This window comes from Centroberyx affinis, unplaced genomic scaffold, assembly GCF_046629955.1.
Source record: "Centroberyx affinis isolate AG114_WGS23_722 - 3 ecotype Tasmania unplaced genomic scaffold, CSIRO-AGI_Caff_v1 ptg004471l_1, whole genome shotgun sequence".
Lineage (NCBI taxonomy): Eukaryota > Metazoa > Chordata > Actinopteri > Beryciformes > Berycidae > Centroberyx > Centroberyx affinis.
Window position 1 is genome coordinate 62,711 of NW_027282131.1, and position 18,167 is coordinate 80,877.

Genomic DNA, 18,167 nt, shown 5'->3' on the forward strand with positions numbered 1-18,167 from the left:
TTGAGAACTGAACAGTCAGACACAAACAGAACTGGTTACACAGCCTCTTATTATGTAAAACTATTTTGACCAAAATGTGTAAAAGCTTTAATTTATATTAAGTGGAAAATAAACAGTTATTTGACCTGATATCAAAAGTTTGTATTTGTATTTTATGTTAGTATAATTAATCAATGTGCTCATGTCAGTTAATTTTATTTTATTCCACTTTGTTTTTATCAGTGCATTCTGTTTTATGGAATTCTGAAATTACTGTTTTATTTTTCATTTTTTAAAGTAAGATAAAATAAATCCTAATGATGGCAAGCGTATACATTTATTCCACATCTCTGGTCAGAGGTATTTTATTCATATGAATACAACAGGTAGAAACGTTGAAAAGACAACAAAGTTTATTTTTAAAACAAAAGTAAATAATAATTTACCGCAGACAACAAACCTGTCAGTCAAACTCTCCACACCTGTCAGTCAAGTCAGGCAGGGTGAAAGAAGTTAAAAGCAGTAGTTTTACAAGTGGTACACATTAGTGTTTATTAGTGGTACAAGTTGAGTGTTTATTTGCCAATATGCAATGTGAATGTATTATTTTATAGTTTAATAAATATAGCCATGAAAAGGGCCAGAAGACCAAAATTCCCCTAAAAATCATAAAGGAGGCAAAAAATATCCTCTGAAAACAGTTAATTTCTTACTCTGACAGAATAGCAGGTGATTGGTCATTTGTGTTACACAGTGTTATACACTGTAGCCTAGTGTGTGTGTGTGTGTGTGTTATCCATTGACTATCTTCTGGGAGATGGCCCCTGGCAGGGTGTAGAGCAGCAGGGCGAGGAACAGAGCGGTGATGAGGAGGACCAGAGCGATGATGATGTATTTCTTGTAGCTTCGCCACACCAGGTGGAAGAAACACTTGAATGGGTTGACGAACCACGAGAAGGACGTGTCCGGACGACTAGGGGGTGAAAAATAATTAGCATGTTTTTATTTATGTCCTATTACAGTATATAATTATGTCACAAAATCCCATTTAACGTCATAACATGGTATGGCATTATTTCATTAGTATACTGTATATTCATAAGTATTTCATTTTTTATCTCCTGTAGTATGTCAATTTTTTTTTTCATAGTTTAGTATGTCATTTTTTTATGTCATAGCTTAGTCTGTCATTTTAATCGTTTTTGTAATTTATCATTTTTTTTGTCTGTTTTCTCAGGCTGCTATCATGGTTTTTTTGTCAGTTTTCATTGCCTTTTTTATGCCATTTTCTTTGTCAGTTTGTTATGTCAAATGTTTGTCAGTTTAGTATGGCATTTTTTTGTCATAGTTTAGTATGGCATTTTTTTACGTCAGTTTAGTATGGCATTTTTTTGTCATAGTTTAGTATGGCATTTTTTTGTCATAGTTTAGTATGGCATTTTTTTTACGTCAGTTTAGTATGGCATTTTTTTGTCATAGTTTAGGATGGCATTTTTTTACGTCAGTTTAGTATGACTTTTTTTTTTATGTCAGTTTAGTATGGCACTTTTTTTTATGTCAGTTTAGTATGGCATTTCTTTTGTCATAGTTTAGTATAGCATTTTTTTGTCAGTTTAGTATGGCATTTTTTGTCAGTTTACTATGTCAGTTTTTTGTCAGTTTATGGTGTTAGTACCTCCGCCAAGGAGGTTATGTTTTCGGTGCCGTTTGTTTGTTTGTCTGTTTGTTAGCAGGATTACGGAAAAACTACTGGCCCGATTTTCATGAAACTTCGTGGAAGGGCCAAGGAAGAACCCATTAAATTTTGGAGCGGATCCGGATCCGACTCAAGAACAAGCAATAATAGCACAAACCTTGGCAGAGGTCTGCGCTCTCCGAGTGCCCTTCTAGTTTTTTATGTCATAGTTTAGTATGTCATATTTTGTGTCATAGTTTAGTATGCCATTTTTTATGTCAGTTTAGTATGGCATGTTTTATTTCAGTTTAGTATGGCATTTTTTATTTCAGTTTAGTATGCCATTTTTTTTATGTCATAGTTTGGTATGGCATTTTTTTTATGTCAGTTTAGTATGTCTTTTCGTCATAGGTTAGTATGGCATTTTTAATTACATCTTTTTTTAAGTCACAGTATTGTATGTCACATTTTATTTCATAGCATAGTATGCCATTTTTTATCTAGTAGTATAATATAATTTTCATTTCCATGTTATACTGTTGTTATGATATTTTATGTTATGCCTTTGTTCCAGTCCGGCTCAAGGAAGTAACAATGAGGGAGCCATACGCCAACACAATACACAATAATTTATTAACTAAAACTAGGTGAAAATAATGTTAATAAATAATGTTGACATGTTGTCAACCATGTAATAGTATAGTATGTCTTTTTTTATATTATAGCCTACTATATTATGTAATTTTTTGTCATGTTATAATATGCCTTTTTTATGTCATAGTATAATATGTCTTTTTTTTATGACATTACATGTGTACTTATGCGTGTACATATAGACATATGTCCCGCTGTTTTTGTCATAATATGTATGTCGGAGTATAGCATGTGCATTTTTTCCATAGCATGGTATTTCTTTTTCTATTATTATTATTATATCATTAATATATTTTTCATTCATTGTGTAGTGCAATATATAATTTTTAGTGTCATGTTACATAGCATCTACTTCATCATGTATGAGGTGTGTAGTAGATCCACTGGACTGCTGAACTCTGTGTTCTTACTTGGGTTTCTCCAGCGGCTCCGGCTCTTTGCGGGCTTTGCCAACCGGGTTTTTCTCCGCCTCCTCTCCTGTCACCAGGTGGAACTCCGCCTCCACTTTCCCCTGGTGGGGTTCAGAGCACGCAACACACCTGTCAATCACACTTTCAACGCCTGTCAATCAAATTCTCCACAAGTGTTTGTGTCGGTGTGTATGAATCAGTGTGTTTTGTGCCATGAAACCCTGCCTCCTCTTTCACTTCATGGTGGTTTCCTTGTACTATACTGTACTTTGTTGTACTACACTATAGTACAATACTACACTGAAATATAATATACTGCACTGTACTGTAATATACTTTGATTTTATTTGACAGATTTTGAAATATACATAAAGTTGATAGCCCTTAGGCCACAACCACACATATAGTTAACACACAATAAAGTCAAAAAGACTTATTTCCATTCCACCTTATTGTACTATAACTATACTATAATATACTGTACTATACATACTGTATGGATGTATACAGACACACTGATACCAGTGTGTCTGTGTCCAAATGTCCTCATAAGGATAGCAAGCTTGCGAAAATCCTCCAATCTGAGGACATTTTGCAGCTTCCCACTTTTTCAAGGGGCTAACTTGGGATGAGGACTTGAGTTTGTGCGTGTGTGTGTGTGTGGGGGGGGGTGTGGGGGTGTGGGGGGCACGTGTGCACGCACCGTCAATTCTCCAGACTTGCTGAAGGGCCACCAGCCTTTGGCTCTCTTCTGCTGGAAGATGGAGATTCTGTCCAGGCCGTCGCTCAACATGTCCGCCTTACACGACTTTGCCGACTTCGCTCCCCGAGGGAAACTGTGGAGGTCCAACTCCACCGTGCCTTTACACACACACACACACACACACACACACACACACACAGTCAGTAAGACAAATACAGAAATACTTAGACAAGCTTAGACAAGCAGTCACACAGCGATGTTATGACCTGCATATTACACCGGATGATGTCCACGCAACAAACTTACAAGTCTTTGATAACACACACACACACACACACACACACCTAGGAAGTCGTCGGAGGACAGCCTCTCAAAGTCCCAGACCTGCATGACGAGGACGGCAGGAAGCTTCTGCTCTGTTTTATCCAGAGAGAAAATACTCTCTCTCTTCCTGACCACTACGACCTGGAGAGAGAGAGAGAGAGAGAGAGAGAGAGAGAATTTAAAATCGAGTCTAAAACCTCAAAGGAAAACTGTGCAGCATAAATGGCCCAATTCCCCCCATTTTTAAAAAAGCAATCACCCACATTAATGACGTTTCTACCCCAAGAAATATGTTTCTACCCGCAGTGATGACTATTTTGCCGTGGTGATGACGCTTCTACCTTCAGTGACAAAAGTTTCTACGAAGTTTCTACCTTCAGTGGCAAAGTTTCTACGAAGTTTCTACCTTCAGTGGCAAAGTTTCTACGAAGTTTCTACCTTCAGTGACAAAGTTTCTACGAAGTTTCTACCTTCAGTGGCAAAGTTTCTACGAAGTTTCTACCTTCAGTGACAAAGTTTCTACGAAGTTTCTACCTTCAGTGGCAAAGTTTCTGCCTTCAGTGATGAAGTTTCTGTCTTCAGCGACGAAGTTGCTACCTTCAGTGACAAACTTTCTATGAAGTTTTTACCTTCAGTGACAAAGTTTCTGCGAAGTTTCTACCTTCAGTGATTAAGTTTCTACCTTCAATGACGAAGTTTCTGCCTTCAGTGACAAAGTTGCTGAGAAGTTTCTACTTTCACTGATAAAGTTTCTGAGAAGTTTCTACCTTCAGTGACAAAGTTTCTGCCTTCAGTGATGAAGTTGCTACCTTCGGTGATTAAGTTTCTACGTTCAGTGACGAAGTTTCTGCCTTCGGTGATTAAGTTTCTGCCTTTGGTGATTAAGTTTCTGCCTTCGGTGATTAAGTTTCTATCTTCGGTGGCGAAAAGTTTTTACGAAGTTTCTACTTTCAGTGACAAAGTTTCTGCGAAGTTTCTACCTTCGGTGGCGAAAAGTTTTTACGAAGTTTCTACTTTCAGTGACAAAGTTTCTGCGAAGTTTCTACCTTCGGTGACGAAAAGTTTTTACGAAGTTTCTACTTTCAGTGACAAAGTTTCGCCGAAGTTTCTATCTTCGGTGACGAAAAGTTTTTACGAAGTTTCTACTTTCAGTGACAAAGTTTCTACCCATGGTGACAGCGTTTCTTTCCTGCAGTGACGGGGTTGATTTTCCCCGAACCAATCACTAGTGACTGTCGTATCTGAAACGTCACTGACTCTAGTCCCGCCCACAAAGGCTCTGATTGGCTCGATTATTTCTCGGAGAGAGAACAAGCCGTTGGCGAGGGAAACACCAGACTCTCCGAATCACTCCACAAAATCTGAAGAGTGGAGGGACGAGATTCAGGAGTCTGGAACCAGGATAGGATCAGGGTGTTTTGTCTGCTATCTACTACCTGCCTGTCTATCTGTCTGTCTGTCTGTCTGTCTGTCTGTCTGTCTGCCTGTCTGTCTGTCTGTCTGTCTATCTGTCTGTCTGCCTGTCTGTCTCTCAGTACCTTCTCAGCAGGCAGGTAGCTGAATGGGAAGACAAAGCGCCAGTTGAAGTTTCCTTCTCCGGTCAGAGAGTTGTAGTGGACGTCCGTCTCCTGCCTGTCATCCTCAAAACCCTTCAACCAGCTGAGAGACAGAGAGAGAGAGAGAGAGAGAGGGAGAGAGAGAATAGGGAAAATTGGTTATTTCTGTGTCTCTCTTCCACTGAGATCAATAGTAGAAACCAACAGTAAGGAGTTCAAAGCTCCAAAATGTCTCCAACACTTCAGCACTTGTCTTGAACTGGACCACCATCCATTTTACCGTTTATCCATAGAAGACCATGTGATCCTTCAACTGAAGTGAAAACATGAAACACACACACACACACACACACACACACACACACACACACACACACACACACACACACACACACAGCAGGTCCTCACCCTTTGACATAGATATCACTGGACTGTTGTCCGGTCAGGAAGTTGCTGTCCTCCAGAATCACATCCTCCGTGTTCCAGATGATGATACGCAGCTCGTACCTGTACACACACACACACACACACACACACAACATTACAGGCTGTTCAGAAAGAAATACTGTTTGAGGCTCCATACAGATCAGTTGGCATATGCTGCATTCAATGATGACCCAACAAAGTGGCTAAAATACTAATGGGGTTAGGGTTATTTTAAGTCTCTATTTTCACTTTTTGTTTAGCTTTTAGTTGTCACACTTGGTTAATAAACTAATCAAAACATAATTGCTGCTTAATTTACGAAATACAACAACCAATTTTGTCACAGGGAGCTCTCACCCTTTAGGTTTGCGTGGGGAAATGTCCACTGAAGGTCCAGGATGAGGCAAGTCCATAGGAAACATATCTACCCACATCTGGACCTGACCCTACACACACACACACACACACACACACACACAGAGAGAGGATGAGAGTCACAAAATAGTTTTCAGTCATACATGTTTCTCAGCCGAGCTTTGTTCAAACCCACTGAACCTTATTTTAAATTCTAGTCCAGACCTCAAGGTTTCCAAAGAAAACCAAACATGTCAGGCTGAATTACAGGAAAATGTGTAGAAAATGAAGCTCAAGACATCTAGATTTGATGTAACGGAGCAGGGTCCGGTCCGGTCCGGTCCAGTACCTGGTCCATGCCGGGCCGGGCCTTGTGGAACAGAGTGCGGGTCTCGATGTGTTCTGGCACCAGCCTGCAGCCGACAGCGGGGATCTCAGACCAGCGGTGCAGGATCTTCAGAGAGAGATGCTCATAGGACTCCACAGGCTGGTCTGACACACACACACACACACACACACACACACACACACACACACACACACACACACACCATCATCATCATCACCATCATCATAATAACCATCATCATCATCATCACATACGCACACCACACAACAAGGTTATTATTGTGAAAAAACAAAAATTGAACTAAAACTATATATATATATTTTTTTATCATTATTATAAGTGGAAAGAGACAGGAAACATCGGAAAGAGAGAGGGGGATGACAAAGGTCCCGGACCAGATTCAAACCCAGGACGTGGTACGCGCCTTAGACCAGTGGTTCTCAACGTGGGCTCTGGGGACCACCAGGGGTCCTTGAGGGGGTTCCAGGGGGTCCCCAGCGAATTGATGAATTGTTAAACTTCACCATTATTTAGTTCACTAGAATTTAACACAATTAAAGAATGACTGTTTTGGTCATAGTTTCACTGTTATCTCTCTACCTACAATACAAATAGTCATGGAATTCTGGACAAAATCATATCTGACAATAAAAATATTCTCAGATTTGAGTCAGAGAGACAAAATCTCATCAAATGGGGGTCTATGGCCTTAATGTGTACTTAATAAGGGGTCCTTGATATGAAAAAGGTTGAGAATCACAGCCTTAGACCACTGAGCCACCAGGACACCTGAACTAAAACGATCTTGTCCTCTGGTGAAGGTCCTGGAGGACTGGACTACAGGCTGCGGTGTCACATCTAAACCTCCCTGTCCGCTCCGTACCTTCGTCCATGAACAGCGTCTTGCCGGTGAAGACTTTGTCGGCCACAGTGATGCGTCCCGGTCTGAAGTGCGGCCCGTCCAGCCTGCTGTCTCTGCACAGCTGGGACAGCAGCTCCGACGGCTTCAGGCTGTCCCTCCAGGCGTTATACCCATCACTGACAGACGGACAGACAGAGGGACAGACAGACGGGGAGAGAGAGGGTAACTTTTATATAGTATGGGAATATAGAATGTTTTGTGTCTCCATCAGCAAAAGAAACTGGATCAACATAAACCAGATCTTAGATCGGGCCCAAAAAAACAAGCCCGACCCGACCCGAGCCCGTGCACGTTCTGTCTGAGCCCGGCACGGGCCGTCCCATTGGCTGCATTTATGGGCCCGAGCCCGGTTTAAAACTGAAATTTTCTTAGTAAGTTGGCTGTTTATAAGGCAACTAATTCCAAGTTGTTTGAATGACAAAAATCTGTTCAGAGTTCCGTGTGGGATCTTACTGAACAGCCTGCTTCCTCTTGCAAAGGACTCACAAAGCGAGTGGTGCTGATTTCAAATCGTAACCTTTGATTGACTGGTGAGAAAAACATAATTGACAAGGAATTAACAATCGGACTTTGCGGATTACAGAGAAATTTGAATGACAGAAATCTGTTCAGAATTACGCATGGGATCTTACAATTACAACAATTACAATTTCACATTTGGCAGACGCTTTTATCCAAAGCGACTTACACATGAGATTTGCATACAACACAAGCAAGTTTCTAGATAGGAGAGAACAACGAGAGTAAGTGCTATAGAACTAAGTTCTGGTCCAACAGGACAAAGGTGCTACGAGACAGTGCAACAAGCTAAGTTCTGGTCCAACAGGACATAGGTGCTACGAGGGAGTGCTACAAGGTAGTGCTATGAGGTAATGCGTAGAGTGCATCAAAAATTTTTTTTTTTTTTTTTTTATTTTTTATGAAAGGAGGTATTCGCTAAAGAGCTGGGTCTTTAGCCTTTTCTTAAGGATAGAGAGGGATTCTGCGGATCGAATGTAGTTTGGCAACTCGTTCCACCACCGGGGAACCACAGAAGAGAAGAGTCTAGCTAGAGACTTAGGGCCTTGCTGTGGTGGCAGCACCAGGCGCCGCTCCATGGCAGAGCGTAGTGAGCGGGAGGGAGCGTAGACCTGAATGAGGGAGTTCAGGTAGGTCGGAGCCGTATCTTAATGAATAGCGACACGGAAGAGAAACTTGTTTCAGTTGGTTCAACAAACCCGAGCAGCCTTTGCACATGCCTATATATATACAGTATATATATCCAGGGCCTACATATAACATTATGATTATCACACCAAATAGCTTACTCCCCACCCCAATTATAAAAAAAAAGACATTATATCTGACCACGAGACTGGCCCGAGGAATGGAGGGGAAATTCCTACCCTACCCATCCCCGGGCCACGGGCTGGGCCGGTCTCGGGTTCCGGCAGAGAATCAAACCTCTGACGTAAACTGACAAACTGTGGATCCATTCACAGTGAGAAGAGGAATCTGACTTTACTTTGTTTCTGCACTTTATTTTGTCATTTCTAATGTTTCCAGTGAAACGAATCTAGTGTGAACTCTGTCCTCTCTCCTGTTAGAATCACATGGAAAAGATCACAGCTGACAACGTTATTATTATTAGGTCAACTTAAAGGATTTTGGCGCCTGCAAAAGTAAGTGACAGCACTTCCACCGTTTTTGTAGAATGACCCAAGATCGTTTTCTCAGCTACAGTGGTAAGCGAAACATTATGATGTCACAGTAAAGTTGACCTTTGAACTTTTGGATATAAAATGTCATCACTTCATCATTTTATCCAATTAGACATTTGTGTGAAATTTTGTCATAATTAGCATATGAATTCTTGAGTTATGGCCAAAAACGTCTTTTGTGAAGTCACAGTGACCTTGACCCTTTGACCACCAAATTCTAATCAGTTCATCCTTGAGTCAAAGTGGACGTTTGTGCCAGATGTAATGAAATTCCCTCCAGCCGTTCCTGAGATATCGCGTTCATGAGAATGGGACGGACGTGAGGTCACAGTGACCTTTGACCACCAAAATCTACTCAGTTCATCCTTGAGTCCAAGTGGACGTTTGTGCCAAATTTGAAGAAATTCCCTCCAGGCGTTCCTGAGATATCGCGTTCACGAGAATGGGACGGACGTACGGACGTACCCACGGGCGGACAACCCGAAAACATAATGCCTCTGGCCACAGCTGTCGCGGAGGCATAACAAATACAACAAAGTGGACTTCTCTCTGGTTCAGACTGAAGGAAACCTCCAGACTCACAGACTGTACTCAGTAGGAAGGCCGCAGGTCGCTCTGTGTCGGCTGTAGAATCTGTTCTCCAGGTCGATACGAGTCTCTCCGATCAGGTCGTCTCCTCCCACCGTGTCGTAGTCATAGATCAATACCGACAACAGAGACTCCTGAGGAAACATCGCCTGGATCTCAAAAGACCTGGAGGAGAGGAGGAGGAGAAGAGGAGAGGAAAGAAACTTATAACGCATTTCTGAGCTTTTTGAAACTTTGATAGTTTGATCGCTGTCTGGGTTTACTGACCAAACACAAGATCCAGTCGTTGTATTGATTGATTTATTTATGTATTTCAATCTTGACTTAAGTCTCAGCTGTTGAGTATTTAGTTAGTCAGTCAGTCAAATACTTAGTTATTTACCCTCCAAACACATGGTTCAGAGATATACTACACAATTTTTGGAAGTTGGCGACCCCAAGTGGCAGCAAGAGGTAACTTTGAATTTACTTTTAATAGTTTGTTAGTTAGTCAATCAGTCAAAAAAGCTCAAATCACTAATCAAAACTCACCTTTTCAGAACTGCTTTTAATGTGTGATTAATGTTGTGTGTTATATGTTTTTATTGTGTCGTTTTCTATGATCATTCTAACTTATGTAAAGTGTCTTTGAGTACCCTGAAAAGCACTCTATAAAATAAATGTATTATTATTATTAGTTATTAATTTAGTAGTTAGTTCTCTACTTTGCAAACACAGAGGTTATTTTAGGATGTAGGCAGTCAGTCAGTCAAGTCAGTCAATCAGTCAGTCAGTCAATCAGGCGGTCAGTCAGTCAGTCAATCAGGCGGTCAGTCAGTCAGTCATCAGTTGGTCAGTCGGTCGGTTGTCTACCTTCCAAACACAGGGTTCAGCTGTTTCGGGATGTAGTTGTCTCTGTCTTTGATTTCCTTCTTGCCGAGCCGCACAACGATGTAGGGGTCGGACTTCCCATCCGAATCCGCTGGGTGCAGGTTTGACGCCTGGGGAGAGAGGAGAGAATAGAACACAATAGAAGACAATAGAACAGAATACAATACAATATAAGACAATATAGTAAAATAGAGCACAGCAGGACTCACAGAGACGATGTAAACCCGGATGAGGACCTTCATCGGGCCGTTCGGAGGGATTCCTCTGTTGACTCTGAAGTGTCCCGAGTCGGGGCCTTCCTCCCCGTCTTCCTCGTCATCCTCAGTCAGTTTATACAGGCAGAATCGCCCCTGCAGCGGAGGACAGACACACACTGGACTGGATCCATCATGAATATAAGCCAGAGGCTCCCAAAGCTCCCCAAACACAACAGTGATGCAACAGTTCATGAAATGTTTTCCATTTGTCCGGTAGCTCTTTCCTGGGAAAAATCCCCTGCTGTACAGGAAGTGCATGTGTTCACACTGAGAGCAACTCGGTCAATGTGTCACTCAACGTTCTCAACGATTGTGGGCGGGGCCAGAGACTCTGACTGCATCTATAGAGAGTCCTCCCTCCCTTCCTTTCCGCTGTCCACCATGGGACCTTATTTCGGAAAAAATATGTACGGTAGTCAACGGCGAGAGACAAATAATTGTTTGATCCCTTTTGAATTGTGCCATGAATTACACATATGATGTTTTGTCAATTTAAAAGATAATTTTGCAAGTCAAGAAAGTCGCAGTTTGACGTAAAACAGTAAAATAACGTTTAGTTTTGTGTGAAACCGCTCAGTGAACTACATCTCTCGTCTCGCACAATATACGTCACCGACACCAACATGGAAGGAAACATAGGAAACACACAGGCATGGCGTTAATGTACCACTGTACGTACCACTGTACTAAAACCATCCTAAAGCAGTTTAAATCTGTTCTTACTGTCTACCTTCCAGGTTGTGTATAATACTACTGCTATCTGAGAGGGACTGAGCTTCAGCGGCTCTGGGCAGCTTGTGGAGAGAGAAAGTTATGACGTCACTTACGTGACTTTTGGGTGTGTAGTCTTTCTAATTACGTATTTTCACAGTCTTATACTTCAACAGTTTTACGACAAACTGCGACTTTCTTGACGTGCAAAATTATCTTTTAAATTGACAAACGGGAAACGGGATCAAACAATTATTTGTCTTTCGTCATTGACTACCATACATATTTTTTCCGAAATAAGGTCCCATGGTGGTCCACCGGAAGGGGAGGGACTTAGGCTCTCTATGTAGCCATCTGCAGCTACAACATTTTGAACAGGCAATTTATGTTTTTGCTTCTCTGTTTCTTTAATAACTTTACTTACTAGCTAGCAAACGCTAATTAGGTAGCATTAATCAAAGCTAAACAGAAAAAGCTCAATAAAACTCCTCAGAGCAGGGCGTCCTGGAGGCTCAGTGGCTAAGGTGTGTACCATGTAAAAACACAACATCCTGGGTTCAAATCCAGATCTTTGTTGCATGTCATCCCAATCTTCCCTGTCTCTCTCCACATTGATCTAATAAAGGAAAAAACAACTCCTTAAGAGCTTTCCTTCGACCCAACGATGGATCAACTGTTCTCCAAGCTTTGTTTCTGATAAGTTTATTCTTGTCGTCTTTTAAATAAAAGTTGTAGAGAACTGGGAAGCTTTGAACGGCTGGAATCAACTTCTTGTCCAATTTGAACCATTGTTCATGAAACTAAATCACATTGGTTGGGAAACGAGGAAGCTCGCAAATCTGATTGGCTGTTGACAGTTAATAACGGCGAAAAGTTTCCCTGTCACTCAGCTCTGTAGGAGATGGATGGACTGACGCTGGCTTGGTGATCCTGTTGCTCGCAGTGTGGGAATCTTATCAGATGGGAGTACATGGCCTAATGAGTGTCTATTTGAGGGTCTGTGACATGAAAACATGTGAGAACCGCTGACGTAAAGCAGTATGTCATCTGTAAACTTTCTCATGACATTTTGGAAACACCAATAATCACTGGGAACATGGAGTTGCATTCTCCTTCCAATCCATGCAACAACTACTGTCATATTTGTCCTTTTTTAATTTGAGATTTTAGTAGGTTTCCCCAACTAGCCTTTGGTTTTTAACCAGCAACCTCCCAGTCATTAACCTACTTTTCTAACTTTTTAGAAAAGGTTTATCACCACCCTTGTTTGTAGGAATAAGATGTGACAGAAAAGACCAAGACAAGTAGTTCTGTATCTTAATGGACAGAGCAAGGGTTAGGGGTTTGACCTCTACTAGGACCATCCCAAAAATATATACACACTGTATGTCATACTAAGGTATGGGTAAAGTGTGTGTGTGTTTGTGTGTGTGTCTCACCTTGAACTTGCCAACGAACCTCTCCTCGTTAGTCCCCTCCTCCTCATTGGCTTTCCCTCTGTACAGCTCGAAGGTGTTCACCCAATCGTTAAACGGACCAAACACCGCCTCCAGCTCCTTGTTGTACAGCTGAGGAAGAGGAGGAGAGCGTCAGCATCTAGATCTGAACATTTCACTCTGCCAAACAACTTCTACTGCCGAGAGACTTCAATAAACAAGGTCAACTAAGGCTGGGGACGCAGCAGAAGACGTTGAAAATCCAAACTGATTTTGAAAACGCAATCCATCACAAGTTCTTCTTGATTTTGGTGACACTTGTGGTGATCGACCAACATAATAATAAACACTCACTGTAGACTGCGGCTAATAAATAATAGTGAAACCTACCAGTCAAAAAACAAAAAAAAGAGCCACATCCCTATCCTTTTTTTCTTTTCCAGGGTCATAAATATCCAACATGGCGGCTCAGATCAGTCTGCTCAGATTGGACCTACACACTCCTCTCACTACCAGGTAATCTGTGTCTGGTACATTAGTCTACAGGTAGCCAACCATAATTTTTGAGTCCTATTCTACTCTAAACATCTAGTTGGCTGGTAAAACAGTGAAAGTGCGTGGTGAAATCTTCTGAGTCATTCCTATGATCCCCAGTTCTAGGATTAGGGTTAGTAGGATTAGGGTTAGAGACCTTCAAAATCAAATAAAATGATAATCATTGGTTTTGTTGTGTTTATATAGCTGTTTTGAAGCCTTGTTCCAATAAAAAAAAAACTGGATAATATTTATGAAATATTTTAACTTGAAACGGGTCAAATTTGACCCGAACACAATAGGAGGGTTAATGTGTGTTAACAGAATATCGAACTGGGGAACATAGGACCCTGGGAACATAGGACCCTGGGAACATAAGACCCTGGGAACATAGGACCCTGGGAACATAGATACGCTCCCAAATCTTCATTGGACTTACAGTACTTGTGTATTCAGTACCTGCAGTGTAGCTAGTTTAGTAGGCAGAGTCAGGCTTTGTTCTGGAGTTGCTTTTCCTTTCTGCTTCTTCTTCTTGTCCCCGTCTGACGGGCCGCTGACTGGTGGAGCACACGAGAAATGTATTTTCAATGAAAGTCAATGACACAAAGCACACTGGCATGGGAGGGAACTGTTCTTCATGCTGGGATGACATGGTAGCACATTTAAAATCAACAGGATTGAAATATTCATTCAGTCAGATGGAGAATATAAAACAGGTCAAACTACTTCTAGATAAACGTATCAGGGAGACTTGTGATGCCTGTCAGTCTGAAGGTAAAGTTAATTAAATTATTATGAATTTGAAATTTCACGTGATGTCAAAATACAATGTGAAAAAAAAAAGTTTCACATATGAAAATCAAGGTGTGTCCAAAAAGCACATGTGCTTTGAATTCACATGGGTTTTCACGTGGCATTTTTTGTGAAGGCTGGAGGGTCCAGGCGGTCTAATGTTCTGTTTAGTCAAACAACGATTTAAACCAAGGACTTTACAAAAAAACAACAACAACAACAACAAAGGCTTAAAGTGGAGATTAAATAGTGTTTACTAGGAAGCGTGAGTACAGTACTGGAGTTCAGACTAGTTTAGTGTTGGTACAAAGGATTTTGAAAGTTTTGATGAGATCGAAAGACCCACAATCCAAGGCAGAAACCCAATCGCATATGTTTTTGAGCCTATTAGAATAAATGCAGTGATAAGAGCAGCTGTACGGAGGAGAACGACGATGAAAGGATACCTGAACTTGAAGGTCAGCACATTGGAAATAATAAGTGGTGCTGTTCAATTCAGAATTATTACATTAATTTATCCAATTACACATTTGTGTGAAATTTTGTCATAATTAGCATATGAATTATTGAGTTATGGCCAAAAAACGTCTTTTGTGAGGTCACAGTGACCTTGACCTTTGACCTTTGACCACCAAATTCTAATCAGTTCATCCTTGAATACAAGTGGACGTTTGTGCCAGATGTAATGAAATTCCCTCCAGGCGTTCCTGAGATATCACGTTCACGGGAATGGGATGGATGGACGGCAAATCTAGGTGAATTTCAGGCTTGAATGCAGTGTCCTATCTTGTCTGAGGTAAAATGCAAATAAACCAGAGTCATATTATCCAATGCTCATCTCCACTTTAAGTTCCCTATAATTTAAAAATTTCTGTAATTTGTTTCAATTTTGTGCAATCAATCTTTTCATAATAATGTGTGACATGTTTTTCAAATACTGGCACGTTGCAATAAAAATCCTCTGAATATCAAAGGAGACCATGTCGATCCCTCTGGAATAAAACCTTAGATCCTTGCACAACCAGAGAAGTGCCTCCACTTTTTCCACCATCAAAGGGATCTAAAAACGCAGAAGCTGAAGGGCAGCAGTGGCAGATCATGCAGTGAAAGAGCCAAACATCCAGCATGACAACAGTATAACATCCATAACCTCAGCTAGCCGAACCCAGAGCCATCTGTCTAGAGGGTTGAACCACTAAAACCAGCAAGACCCCAACAGTCCCCAGTGCCTCCAGGCTAAACAGATGTATTTCCAAATCAATGGAGGCTGAAAAAAGTTCCAGGCCGCTGGAACTTTTGTCCTTACCCATGGAGTGTACTCCCTCGCTGAGCAAGGTTTGGAACGGGGAAACTGCAATACACAACAATGTGTGTTTGGATCAGGCATGTATTGGAGGGTAAACCTGCCTAAACCCAGTTTACCATTTCATTTACAGAATACAGTTTATACAATTTTTAAGCTGACCTATATTCATAGTATACATCAGGGTATGTCCATATGTCATATCAAACTGATTTGGCACTGACAGAGTTGTATGAAGATGGCGTCTTTCAAGGTAAAAAAACAAAAAAAGAATTGATGTTCCAAAATTGAATATGTTCCAAAGGTTGGTTAAGGGTTAAATTTAGGCAAGTAAAACAAGTTTGGTTAAGGTTAGGGTTAAGGTTATGGTAAAGTTTGGGCAAGTAAAACAACTTGGGTTAGGGTTAGAGAAATGGTTTGGTTGTGGTTAAATAAGAAAAACGTTCGTTAAAAATTAAAATGTAACTTACGGTTGAAATGTCCTTCGTAAACGCTGGGAATTGAACTCCGGTTGCTGGCATTGAAGGTAAACGTATACGGCTATCCACCATGCTGCTTCAATGTGACACTACTTCATGTCTATAGTCATGTCTCCTTCACGTAACCGTTTAGTGCTGGGAAAATGTAAATTTAACACTTTGTGTTCCACCAACATGTAATTTGCTGTCATGTTCATTTCACGTTTTTCTGTCAGATCAGTCTAGGTGTGGCTGTAGACCCATTCAGAAACATTCTCAGTAAAAGTGAATAGTGTGATAAGGTGGATTTCTTTCCAAATCAGACTGATTTCACAGAAAAAAAATGAACAGCGGACAGTCAGGGTGTTGTGGTCGGGGTGGTGGACGGGCGTATGAGTTTTCCTTAGATGCCGGCGACCGGGGTTTGATTCTCAGCGTTTTCAAAGGACATTTCAACTGTAAGTCACATTTTAATTTTTAACTAAAGTTTTACTTATGCCCAAACCATTTACCCAACCTTAATCAAGTTGTTTTAGTTGCCTAAATTTAACCATAACCTTTACCCTAACCTTAACCAAACTTGATTTACTTGTCTAAATGTAACCGTTAATCAACTTTTGGGACGTATTTCAAGTCGTTGCGGCGGAACGTATTTCAGTTTGTGGTGGAGAAACGTTATTTTCCCATAATATGTATCCACAGCACGTCAATCACCGTTTTAGAGTTTGTGTTTATTTCACGTATTTGTGTGAGATCATGTTGTTCCAAATGTAGGTTACTGTGACACAGTAAACTGTCTTGTCTTTAGCCCTAGTCTCTACTCCAAAACATGAAGAGTTGTAGCTTGAGAAGAGTCAGCTCAGTTAACCTGAACAAACTGTTAGCTAGCTAACTAGCCGGCAAACACACTGATGTTAATGTGAACATGCTAACGCTAGCTGCTACTAGCTACGTTAGCTAGTGCGCTAATCAGATGTGTTAACAAGACAGTGATGGTTAGCTGACCAGATGCTATGGTTAGCTAGCTAACAAGCTGACATTATCTAAACACTAAATCAATCAGATGGATCAGTGATGAAATGATCAGTTCAGTCAGAAACAGACAGAAATTAACCGTCTGTTCAATTCTGTTGAGACGACAGAAACACAGTCAGCTGTTCACAGAGCTGAGGACCTCCAAGATGGCCGCCAGAGGAGGGTGACATCACCTGAGAAGAGTTCATTCTTACCCTTGTCAAAGACCTGAGGGAATGGATGGCCTTCCTTCTGCTTGGCCTGGGACAGGAGGGAATAGGTTTTATTTACACAAATACGTATTTCATATTTGTTGTACCTTGGAGACAAAAGTGTAGCCAATTACTTGCACCATCAGTCTATAGACACACACACACACACACACACACTCAGAGCTACCTGTTGTATTTTCTCCACAGAAGCGTAGTATTTGGACCACCAGTCGATGACGCACTCGGCTGATTCGTCAGCGATGGTCCGCCTCCTTCGCTTGGTGGAGCGACGACTGCTCTTCTTCCTGGATTCCTGGACCACACACACACATACACACATACAGAATGTTAGAGAGCGATGTATGTGTGATGTGTCAAGGTTTTCAATCTCTTGTTGGGTCCAAATGTCCTCATAAGAACAGGGTTATTATAGATTTTGTGTGTATGTGTGTGTGTGTATGTGTTGGTTGTCTCTCCATTCACCTTTTTTTCTGGTTTTGGCTTTGGAGTAGGCGAGGCTGGGGGCGGAGCTTCCTCCTCCACAGTGATCAGGAAGTCCTGATTGGTCAGTGCTACAGTGGAGCCGGTCTCTCCAGAGTGCTGGGGTAATCCTATTGGACAGAACAATCAAATGAAACTTGATTTATATAGTACCTTTCATGGTAACACTTTACAATAAGGGTCACTAAGTTAAGGGTTTGTTAATGCGTATTAAGCATTGACTAACCCTTAATTAACAGTTAACTAATGTGTCTGGTAATCATTTACTAATGGTGTTCATGTTAACTAAGGTATTAATTTATACATTATTTAATAGTCATCTTTATAAACTATTAAATAATGTATAAATGAATACCTCAGTTAACATGAACACCATTAGTAAATTACACATTAGTTAACTGTTAATCAAGGTTTAGTTACTGCTTATTAACTTAGTGAC

General features: G+C 41.0%; 1 protein-coding gene across 1 annotated transcript; it reads right to left on the reverse strand.

Annotated features, from left to right (window-relative positions):
* Nucleotides 1-752: 752 nt before the first annotated feature.
* Nucleotides 753-17,838, reverse strand: LOC139665159 (fer-1-like protein 6; the record flags this gene model as incomplete). Its single annotated transcript, XM_071544137.1, has 18 exons — nt 753-952; nt 2,719-2,819; nt 3,422-3,579; nt 3,766-3,886; nt 5,284-5,404; nt 5,710-5,808; nt 6,085-6,173; nt 6,431-6,573; nt 7,314-7,468; nt 9,635-9,805; nt 10,493-10,620; nt 10,720-10,860; nt 12,918-13,046; nt 13,908-14,005; nt 15,547-15,591; nt 17,231-17,276; nt 17,415-17,540; nt 17,711-17,838. Coding segments are annotated over 18 exons (2,180 nt in total), but the record flags the coding sequence as incomplete, so codon positions are not given.
* Nucleotides 17,839-18,167: the final 329 nt, after the last annotated feature.